The sequence below is a fragment of the Sparus aurata genome, chromosome 6, assembly GCF_900880675.1.
Source record: "Sparus aurata chromosome 6, fSpaAur1.1, whole genome shotgun sequence".
NCBI lineage: Eukaryota > Metazoa > Chordata > Actinopteri > Spariformes > Sparidae > Sparus > Sparus aurata.
In genome coordinates, this window is record NC_044192.1 from 17,807,473 (window position 1) to 17,817,840 (window position 10,368).

Below are 10,368 nucleotides of genomic sequence, written 5' to 3' on the forward strand. Positions count from 1 at the left end.
ATATATATATATATATATATATATATATATATATATATATATAACTTGGATAAATATCCATGAGCTTTTGAACAGACCCAAGAGGATGAACCTTACTCACTTGGGTGATTGTCTGAATTTCCATTTTGCATCACAGACAGGTTTACATTTTAGTTTATTAATGAAAGGTCTTTGGTGCTGATATTCAGTCTTTGTGAACTTTGGGAAAAAATTTCATTTGTCCCATACTTTGCTAGCATGTGATCATGAGAATGGATCACAGAGATGGAATGTTACTTAGGACATCTACTCAAGTACTGTACTTTGTTACAATTTTTGACGTACTTGATCATTTACATTTTCTGCTACATCACACTTCCAATCCAACACATTTTGAAGGCAAATATTGTACTTTTTAATCCACTACATTTATTTGACAACTTAAGTTTCTAGTTACTATGCAGATAACTGCAAAGTAACACATTTTTAAATTCATCTTTTTTATTTGCGACTAGATAAAAAAAAACAACAAAAAAAAACATTTCAATAATCTGAAAGATGCTGAATGTTAGATCTGATAATTGGCCAGACAATCGACACAAAGAGTTTTCAAGATACCTTTAAGATAAATGCGTAATTTACTTTCACCTCTCAAGTACATTTACTGCCAGAAAACGACTTCTAGAGAAGTAGATACATATCAGATACATTAAGACTTTAACTGGAGTATTAGCCATATGTGTGACTTTTATTGAAATAATATTTGAGCGCTCAAGAATGACAAATCTATTCATTACATCTTTAGCTCACTTTTCACATCTTTTCTCACTGGACATTTGATGTATCATAAAATCTCTAAAGTGACTGATGACCTTTCTTCTTACACCATCTTCACAAATGAACTATGGAATACTGACACACACATACACACATACTCAACACCCAGACGCTCGAAGCATGATAAACTATTGTAATGTAGGTTGCCAAACGCCTTTTCTTTCTGACATCTACTTCATCATGACTGGTGAAAATCAGAAACAAATTCTGGACTTTAATCAATCTTTTTCATAACATTTATTTGAAATCTCGCTATTGTCTCACGGAACTGGTTCTGGTGACGTCTGTTCCCCAGATGGAGTTGCTCAACCGCGGTCACTTTGCCAAGATGGAGTAGAATGTCACACCTACACACCACTGTGCTCCATCATTTCACAGTCACTCAGCTATGTTAAATCCCCCCGCTGTAAAGATTTCACTGTAATTTCATCAGCAGAGTGCGTTTTATTGTTTAGCAAATCCTTATTCTGTAGCTGGTCACTTGACCTACCTAACCTAATTGTGTTTTATTGTCACTGAGTTGGATTAAAGTCCTGAATGGCGTTTCATTGAATATCACACCTGATAATTATAGGTTATTCCTTCACACAGACACATCTCCACACCCTTTCTCACACAAACACAAAGACTCATAGGCTCCTGCTCCGGGGTGTGGCAAGAAATTCTGAAGCCCTTGACAACAGTTCAACAGCAGTTCTGACACACTGAATATCTACAATCCGTGTCATGTTCCACTGCAGCTGAGGCACAAACACTCAGTCGACTATAAAAGAGTCATATATAGTGACACTTTGATCAGACACAAGGGGAGAACTCACTAGTTAAGAATGACCTCTGCTGGATCCGTCCAGTAGATACAGACGTCGACAGGCAATCCACCTCCTCCGCCTGCATGGAGAAAGTTCAGGGTGTTTCCTCTGAGGATTCAAAACCTCAGAAGGCCAGCAGGGAAAACAAATTTACAGGTCAGATAATCAAAAATCAACAGGCATACTCAGTTGCTCGTGTCATCGTTTCACAAACTGTAAATGTCTGTTTCAGGCCATTCGTACCCTACTGGGAAGATCCAGGTCATTGGAAACATTTTCCAGTTCACGGTGGATGTGAGTGAATTTTCTCCAGAGGATGTTGTCATCATATTCTCCAACAACCTGATGGAGGTGCATGCTGAGAAGGTGAGAGACAGGAAAGAAAATGTGAAATGGCAACCACAAAAGCATAAAGAGGCCTGATGTGTGACTGCTCAATTAAGCTTCAGACTTAGGGACAAGTATTTTGAATTTTAGCACTACAAAATAACATTTAAGCACTCAAGTTACGGAATTCAAGCGTGAATCCATTAAACAACTGGAGCTACATTACCGAACATCTCAAAGTTTTAAATCCTATTTTTGTGATCATGTAAACATGAATAAGGGCATAACATGTGAGTTATTGGATAATGGATTGAAGTGTGTGTGGGTCTATGTTTAAAATGGAACTTTTGAGTGTAACTTCCCACAAAATTAATTCTCCCTTCCTAACCTTCATACACTCTTGTCCTGCAGCTTGGAGCAGATGGCAAAGTCACAAACACATTTTTCCACAAATGCAAACTTCCAGCGAATGTGGACCCCTTATCTGTGACCATGGGCAGTGACAGCAGTGGGGTCCTGACTATCAGAGCACACAGGGTACTTTAAAGCCCGATGCCCTCTTCTCTGTAATTGACATCTCAACGCTGGACTTTAGCGACATCTGGCGGTGGGCGAAGGAATCGGTCAATGCAGCATTCAAGTACTATCCGAAAAGTCCCTTTCCAAACATTTCAAATACTCTTCTGAAACGTATGATGAGTGTGAATCCAATAATGGTTTTGTTAACTTGCTAAAACTGGTGGATGGCACAGAAACGGCCACTTCTGTTAATAAATTCACTGAAACGTTAACAGCACGCCTGTGTGTTCACTCTGTTACAGTGTTTTTGTTTCCGTTCAGATATGGCAGTTAAGTGCCTGATAAAGCTGTAATTATCGATTTTTTTTAAGCACCTGAAGGCAGCTTTCTGAACCGTCTCTGGTTCACCAAAGAAGAAGAAAAAACGTGACGTCCCAGTGGTTGCTAAGTGATGTTATACTTTACGGAAGTTTATATCGGGAGTCTACACTTTGAAACTTAAAAATGCAATTTTACGAATAAGTCGTTATAATTAAAGCATTTAATGGTTAGAAGACTGCTTGCAGTATTTCTGCATTGCATCGCTGTATCAGTCTGCCTTGTTTGATTAAAAACTAACCGTAGCAGTGGGATGCTAGCTAAGTAAGCTAACGACAACAACATGGCACAAGTTCCTCCTCCCGGATCAGTCGTAGTGGCTGACTGGCATCGATGTAAAGACAGCAAAGAATATTTCAGCAAAATCCTGCACAAGAAGAGACGCAGAAACTTTGGTATGACGAATAAACCTTATTATTTTGGTTGAATTGCGATGGTTTCTTTGTTTTCAAAAACACCATATCATTCATGTGCAGGCTACATGTATACGTCAGTCTAAACCATGTTTAGATTATACAACATAGTATGTCAGTAACGTTAAGGTTTGTTACAAGTTGCTGCCTTCTAGACCTAAGACCACAGTCATATATTTTCATTTAACCCTAAACTGAACTGTCAGTGTACCAGCAGCAGGGAGATGAATGTGAATTAATCAGTAAGTGGGTGTTCATTGGAGTGACTCAGGATTCTTAATGAGCAGATGTTGTGGGAGATCTTCCAAAAGGGACATAAACTTGAACAAATAATGGAAATAAAGAGATGAAAAAAAATCCAGGTTTCCTGAATATTACACAGCATTTATATCCATGCTGTCTTGTAGAAAACAAATGTAATCCATACTGCAGTTCAGAATTTTAAGAGACCGGGCTCCATTTTGACATTGGAATTAGGGCTTATAAATGTGAAAGTTTTGGACATTAGCCTGCGATACAGCAACACAGCTGTAGGTCCGTGCAGAGAGTATAGTACAATAGTGCAAAGTATGACAGTGAATTTAGGTACAGAATAACAAGCAGTACACAAAAGTTAATATTTCAATGGTGTAACTAGGCCTGTTGGAGTCTCCAGTGATGCCTCCAAATGTCGCTGTGGACACAGTTCACTATAAGATCTTCATCTCTGGCAAGACTGGAGTTGGAAAAACTACTCTCGCTGCACGTCTGGCAGGCCTGAATATCCCTAACATGCACTATGAAACCACAGGTAGGTCACCACCGTCCACTGACTGAATTAAAAACTCTTCAATTTAAAAGGTTTACCAGGTCACACAAATGTTTGTTCAATGTGTCGTTTGTTTAAGGTATTGAGACGACAGTGGTGTACTGGCCAGTGAAGCTGAGAGAGAGCGGCAGAGTGCTTTTCTTCCGTCTGCAACTGTGGGACTGCGGAGAGAACGCCCTCCGTAGATTTGACCATTTGCTCCCAGTATGTATAAAATATAAAGCATTTTCACACTTTGTATTGAGTTATGAACCGATGTGAGATATAGAAAAAGACACATTCTACACTGTTACCTGTCTCTTCCAGTCCTGCAAGGAGCAGGTGGACGCTGTGCTTTTCCTGTTCTCCTTCACTGACAGGACGTCCTTTGACGATCTGTCAAATCAGATTGCAAAGTGGACCGGGACATGTGCCAGCCGTGTTGTGAAATTGGTGGTTGGCACCAAGTATCCTCTAAAGCAGTTTCAGTCCAAGGCATATTAGAAAGTAACTCTTACGTTGATCAAATGTAAACAAAAAAAGTATGCAGCTAAAACATCCTCATCACTTAAATATTTTCTTGCTTTGACAACACAGAGATGGACATTTGTCCTTAATGTTTCCTTCAGATTTGACCTTTTCATGCACTGTGATGTGGCAGAGAGAGATGTGAGGGACTTCCAGGAGACATGGGGTTTACCGGTGCTGCGTATGGGCGGGGAGGTCAGTGACGGGCTGGGTGACGTGTCTCCCCTACTCAACTGCCTGGCAGAGAACTTGTGGTATCAGGACTGTGTTGCAGCCGGATCATCCAGCTACCATTCGCAGCAGGAGACAGGAACGCTTTATTAATATTAAACATGGACTTCGGGATCTGGATTTCTGCCTTAGCAGCTGATCTAGTAAAACCCCTCGAGATGGAGGAGGCTACTGTTGAGATAAATTGACTATTTTACAGTATCTAATGTCGTCATCACAGCTGTCAAGAACATTTTTTTAATTCTGAAATGCCTTTATCATTTTCAGTTTCCTAGTGTTAAAGATTGAGGTACACAATATTCAGTATTTATTGGTATTATTTTGCTGTATCGAAAATCTCGTGTTAATATCTATAAAGCTATGCAGTGATTGTGTTTTAGCACATAAATTGCATTTTAAGTTTTCTCATTGATGTAGGAGAGAGCGCTGCACCCATTTTTTTCATGAACTAAAGAGAACCAACGCTCAGTCAAAACACTGTTCCTAGTGAATACCATGCCAGCATTTCACAGTAAGAAGATGATCAGGGACTGTATTTTAAGTCGTCTTGTCACCATCTTTATTCAGTTTTGTTGCATTAGGCTGATCTTAGAGTACATCAAATGTTTACAATAAGAACATATAAATATAAAATGCACATTGCTTTAAAAAGAGGCCAGTATTTTTGTAAGTGACAAAAAAAAAAAAGAATCTATTCCCCGTCAAATAAAAATATCCCTTTACTCCCATGTGTGTTTGCAAATTGTGACAAGTGCGTGTTTGAATGAGTCTTGTCGTGAGCGCTTTGATCAAGAACATTTAAGTGCACTTTTAAAGTTAAGATCTTAAGAGTGGGGTATGATTTTCCCTAGTTATCCAAATATACATTAGTAATGTGCAAGTTAAAGTAAAAATGATAAAAGTTTGATGTATAAAAAGCATCACAATCACATTCCCATCAGTGTTTTGTTGACAGCGCCTTGATCCACTCCTCTTTATCTGCCCTGCAATGAAATAAATAAAAAAGACAAATCAGAGATGGATGATGTGCTGCAAAAAGAGATTTATAAGTTACTTGAAAACTTCTAGAAAGTGTCCACTCGTACCTTGTGTTCGGTACAAGTATCATGGCGGTGGATTGTCCAGTGTGACATTGAGAGAGATGTAACAGGAAGGAGTCTGGAGGGAGACCCAGGACCTCCGTCTTCAGATGCTCCAGGTGTACGCATGTTGGGAACTTCGCATAATCCAAAACTGTGAACCTCTGATCCCTGACATGGTGAGATAATGTGGATCATCATTTTAGTACAGGGGAAATTATTCTGTCTTGCAGCTGATCTCGGTTTTGCCTGCATTTCTTTTAATATGTCAAAAAAAGGAATGAACAGCGGACAGTAGTTGCACCATTTCACAAAAACGAGTGCATGTCAGTTACTTCTTCAAGGAGATGATCAACAGGTCGTTGAAGATGTGGAGGTAGACTCTGATGAAGGACACTCTTGAGTTGTAAGCACCAGCCTCCACAGTCAGCTGCCTCACGGGACCGTGGTGCACCAGAAAACGCCCACTTACAACCAGAGGAACCAACTGGACGGAGGAAGAGGCAGCCAAGTTAGAATTCATTGCCATCTGCAGGTTACGCAACAGATTCAAGGCCGTCAGAAAGACTGTTAGTAATCTTACAGCATGAAAAATAAAGTCATTCATCACCTTTACTTTGCCAAAATCCATCAGCATTTCCAAGCAGACCAGCTCCTCAATTTGTTTCATTTTTCGGACCCCATTGTCACACTCTGTCACTACCTGGAAGGTTTTCAAGAGAAATTTAAATAGCAATTCCAGTATTTTCTGCTCATCTTTTAAGCGTAATTTAACACCACAACACTCCCTTCCAGTAAGCAGCCCATCCCCCCCATTCACGTTTTGTCTCAACGTGAATGCACATATCTCGAAGAAGGCCTAAAAGTGAAACAGAATCACCTCATGAATCGCTTTGATTGCCCTATCGAGATTCAAAACTGAGTCAGAGCCCGGTTTGGTGAGTTTCAGGATGCCCTGAAACGAGAGAAAAACCCAACACAAAAGAAGCCTTAGTCGATCTTTCAAACGTGTCACGGCAAGTCAAAAATATATATTTCGGACAGTTGTGATTCAAATCTCCACCTCGAGGATGAGTTTGATGCGTGTTATTCTCTGAAAGGGAAGGACGAGGAATGACTTGAGGCTCTGTCTCTGACACACCGGGTCACTCTCAAGCTTCTCGATTGCATAGAGAAAGTCTCGGTTCTGTTGCCTTTAAAAAAGAAGAAGGAGGGAGAAATGGAATAGAGTCAGTCTTGTGAACAGTGGCGGTTCTAGACCAATTTTAATAGGGGGGCCAGGTTGGGGCCAGCTTTTTTTGTTAGAGGGGCACATACAACCTTGGAAAAAAAGACAAGGGGGATAAATGGGACTTAAAACAGTGTTTACTATTTCAACATTTTTAATTGGGTATTAAACTGCTGACACACTTTATCTCCACCTTTCCCTTCAGTACAAAATCATTGCAAAAAATCTGTCCGTGTATTATTGATGCAGACTCCCAGTCAGGGGGCCCACAGAGGGGTCCAGACTCAGTTACATGGGAACTGGCCCCTGTTGGCCCCCCCACAGAACCGCCACTGCTTGTTAAAAGTTGTGAAGTACCAATCACGTTATCAAGTACAGAACAGAGACTCACAGCAGCTGGTTGACAAGGGCCTCCTGGTACATCATGTTGGTCACATACGGCACGTAGAGTCTGTGAAACTCTGGGCAGTGCCGAAGCACGACGTCGCCAACCTGACCTATTAACACGCTCTCTCCCAGTCGAATTTCCAGATCCATCAGAAACCTAGAAGAGAGGTGACACCGGCTCAGCAGTAATGCCAGAACAACTAGTAGGAGTATGATTAAAAAAAAAAAAGGAGGTATACTGAGAGTCTCACTTTTCACTGGCTGCCATCACGTGATGAATATTGGAAAACAAAATGTGATGCTCCATTGGAGACAGGGTCTGTTTCAGCGCCTTTGACAGGAAGAAATACTTGACAGCGACTCCGAGGCTCCGCATGTAGGATGCTTCAGAGCCAATCAACTCAAACATCCTCTTCAGGAAGAAAATGAGGGAAGGAGCATCATTAACAGTTCAGAGATGAGTTTGTCTCTTATTGACGGCAAATCTCATCACTGAATGGATCCAAACAACCAAGTATTGTATGTCTACAGACATCTAGGTTAATCAGCTTATAGCTCATTATAGATGAAAAATGCGTAATGTTCATTATCCCACAGCTGGAAATAGAGATATTTATATATTAAAAAAATAAAATAAAACCCCACCAGGGTTAGTCTTAAACTGAAAAATACAGCCAACAAACAGTACTTTGAGATTAACGGGAACACTTTAAGCTAACATGCTAAACATTTAACGCTACACCCTGCAAGTTACACGCCAAATTTTACTGATGCCCTTAAAATAAAAACTACACATCAACATGCTGAAAATGCTAACATGGTAAAGGTTAGCCTTCATGTTCATTCAATGTTTGCTGTTAACATGCGTGTTGTTAGCATATTTTACAGATAGCTCCATCCCAATAACATGCTAACTTTCGTATGAACATTAGCAATGTAATCCAACAGAATAAACGTCATCATGCCAAACAAGCCAACGTGGTAAAGGTTAGCCTACACATGAACGTGCAAGATGTATGCTGATTTAACAGATAGCTTATGAACATTAGCAATGTGATCCAACAGTTAGTACTCGTCAACATGCTGTATCTGGTGCTTCTCAGGTTCAGCCATGTAGATGTCTACACTTGTCTTTTTCATTGTCATTATATCATTTGATCGTGATTTAGCGTCTCTTGGCTCCAAATGAGATAACACTGCTCCTGAATGCAGCGCCTCGTTTATCATATCTGAGGTGTAAAAGCATGAATTATTAAAACTTTTCACACCTCCTGAAGGCAAATCTCTCTGGTTGTCAGGCTGCTGAGCAGGCCAGATGCCTTCACCTCGTCTAGATCTTGCCAAAGGGTACATGGAGTCACCCTAGGGACTGGGGGAGGTGAGGGTGAGGGTGGGGTCGCATCACAAGGACTTAATTGAAGGGATGTTGCCTCGGAGTGGCAGCCGTGGCTGTAACGGGACTGCACTCCCTGCACATACTGGGGCGTTACATGTTCAGAAACAACACTCTTGTTCAGTCTGTGCAGATCCTCTTTCACCGGCTGCAGGAAGAAGTCCTGATATAGTGGGACTGCAGAGCAAAAGAAACGAAGACAAGGGTACTTGACATTGCTGGGACACTATTCAGTGACTGACAACAGCCGAAGGAGAAAGGGAAACTTACAGAAATTAATGTACTTTGACTCGAATGACACGCTCAGCACTTCTTCCTCGGCTGGATCTGCTGCCCTGCGTTTTTAAAAAAGGACGCCACATTTAGTTGTTCAAAGTATAGAAATCATAGAGTGTTAAACTGTACAGCTTCTCTTATTACCCTTCTGTGCTTTCAACCTGGTCTTGTAACAGGGACAAAGCTGGATTTTCCTCCTCAGACATAGTTACTGAGAACAGCTTTGATACATTTTTAAAATCCAACATCGGCATGAGGGTCGCAGACCTGAGAGGTGAAGATATGTTTTAAAGGAGGACTTAAGAAAGGACATTTCATTGCCATAATGCTGCATATTGGTGAAGTTCTCTGGACGCATGTTGTGGCCCTTACCTACAATCCTCCAGCTGGCTCAGGGAGTCGCTGATCTCTTCGAGGCAGTTTTCCAGAGAAAACGCTGAAGAAAGCTGCTCTCTGGTCGTCATGGTTTGTATTTGTGATATCAAATGGCTCACTGGATTTCCTAACCAGGAATATAGATCAGACTTAATGACTCCACTCCAACAGCGGTTGTTCTCATCTCCGTCATCTGATTGAGCCATAACGCTTCAGTCTGGACCTGTTCCTTCACACAACACAAGGCTGCAGGCTGAGCTTGAGGCAGCAATCACAAAACTGGAGCCAGGTGTGGCTTTTTAAAGCCTCTGGCAGACTAGTTGTGCCCAATGTGGCTAGACTTATTGAGATTTTTCACATTTGTAATATATTATACTTATTCTGTGATGCTGTGACGGCCATGTTGGTGTTAGTGACATACACTAAGGGTGATGTTGTTCTTCCCTGAACGGCCTTCACAAAATGATTTGTATTTTACGACAAACTGCAACTTTCTTGACTTGCAAAGTTATCTTTGAAATTAAAAGGCCTATGCTTAATCCATGGCACAATTAAAACAGTAGAAAACATGTATTTGTGTCTCCCCATTGACTACTGTATTGATTTTTACAGTAAAAAGGTCCCATGGGTCACACCAGAAGGGGCCTCTCAACATGGTTAATTACATTAACTGCATACTTTTTATTTTAATTACACACAGTGCGTGCTGTTGCAGGCGATATGCCAGCATTGGGACATACTTTGTCCAAAGATCGCGCCTTGAAACCTGACCCTCTTGCTCATTCATGTTGTGAAGGTTAAAGGACCCAGAAAACGTAGACA

At 40.9% G+C, this 10,368-nt stretch overlaps 3 protein-coding genes across 3 annotated transcripts; 2 read left to right on the forward strand and 1 right to left on the reverse strand.

The window, feature by feature from the left end:
• The first annotated feature begins 1,524 nt into the window (after nt 1-1,524).
• On the forward strand, nt 1,525-2,743 carry LOC115582618 (heat shock protein beta-7-like). Its single transcript, XM_030418673.1, has 3 exons — nt 1,525-1,781; nt 1,858-1,991; nt 2,364-2,743. The coding sequence occupies exons 1-3, from the start codon at nt 1,709-1,711 to the stop codon at nt 2,496-2,498; spliced, it is 342 nt and encodes a 113-aa protein (XP_030274533.1). The 5' UTR covers nt 1,525-1,708; the 3' UTR covers nt 2,499-2,743.
• Nucleotides 2,744-2,878: 135 nt separating this feature from the next.
• Nucleotides 2,879-5,009, forward strand: cplane2 (ciliogenesis and planar polarity effector 2). Its single transcript, XM_030418672.1, has 5 exons — nt 2,879-3,244; nt 3,900-4,052; nt 4,150-4,274; nt 4,377-4,516; nt 4,679-5,009. Exons 1-5 carry the CDS (start codon nt 3,133-3,135, stop codon nt 4,899-4,901), a joined length of 753 nt encoding a protein of 250 aa, XP_030274532.1. The 5' UTR covers nt 2,879-3,132; the 3' UTR covers nt 4,902-5,009.
• A 334-nt stretch (nt 5,010-5,343) lies between these two features.
• LOC115582616 (rho guanine nucleotide exchange factor 19) lies at nt 5,344-9,828 on the reverse strand. The gene is made up of 12 exons (XM_030418671.1): nt 9,544-9,828; nt 9,316-9,438; nt 9,166-9,230; nt 8,771-9,072; nt 7,754-7,914; nt 7,507-7,659; nt 6,951-7,080; nt 6,768-6,842; nt 6,498-6,590; nt 6,223-6,374; nt 5,894-6,058; nt 5,344-5,791 (listed from the first exon to the last, which is right to left on the reverse strand). Exons 1-12 carry the CDS (start codon nt 9,750-9,752, stop codon nt 5,746-5,748), a joined length of 1,674 nt encoding a protein of 557 aa, XP_030274531.1. The 5' UTR covers nt 9,753-9,828; the 3' UTR covers nt 5,344-5,745.
• Between the last annotated feature and the right edge of the window lie 540 nt (nt 9,829-10,368).

What these genes read in the sequence shown, in the direction of transcription:
- cplane2 (XM_030418672.1), top strand. Translation starts at nt 3,133, where the DNA reads ATGGCACAAGTTCCTCCTCCCGGATCAGTCGTAGTGGCTGACTGGCAT. An exon ending in GAAGAGACGCAGAAACTTTG is followed by an intron (nt 3,245 to 3,899) that starts GTATGACGAATA and finishes TGGTGTAACTAG; the next exon opens with GCCTGTTGGAGTCTCCAGTG. An exon ending in CATGCACTATGAAACCACAG is followed by an intron (nt 4,053 to 4,149) that starts GTAGGTCACCAC and finishes CGTTTGTTTAAG; the next exon opens with GTATTGAGACGACAGTGGTG.
- LOC115582618 (XM_030418673.1), top strand. Translation starts at nt 1,709, where the DNA reads ATGGAGAAAGTTCAGGGTGTTTCCTCTGAGGATTCAAAACCTCAGAAG. An exon ending in CAGGGAAAACAAATTTACAG is followed by an intron (nt 1,782 to 1,857) that starts GTCAGATAATCA and finishes TGTCTGTTTCAG; the next exon opens with GCCATTCGTACCCTACTGGG. An exon ending in TGGAGGTGCATGCTGAGAAG is followed by an intron (nt 1,992 to 2,363) that starts GTGAGAGACAGG and finishes CTTGTCCTGCAG; the next exon opens with CTTGGAGCAGATGGCAAAGT.
- LOC115582616 (XM_030418671.1), bottom strand. Translation starts at nt 9,752, where the DNA reads ATGGCTCAATCAGATGACGGAGATGAGAACAACCGCTGTTGGAGTGGA. An exon ending in AGCCAGCTGGAGGATTGTAG is followed by an intron (nt 9,439 to 9,543) that starts GTAAGGGCCACA and finishes TTCACCTCTCAG; the next exon opens with GTCTGCGACCCTCATGCCGA. An exon ending in CAGGTTGAAAGCACAGAAGG is followed by an intron (nt 9,231 to 9,315) that starts GTAATAAGAGAA and finishes TTAAAAACGCAG; the next exon opens with GGCAGCAGATCCAGCCGAGG.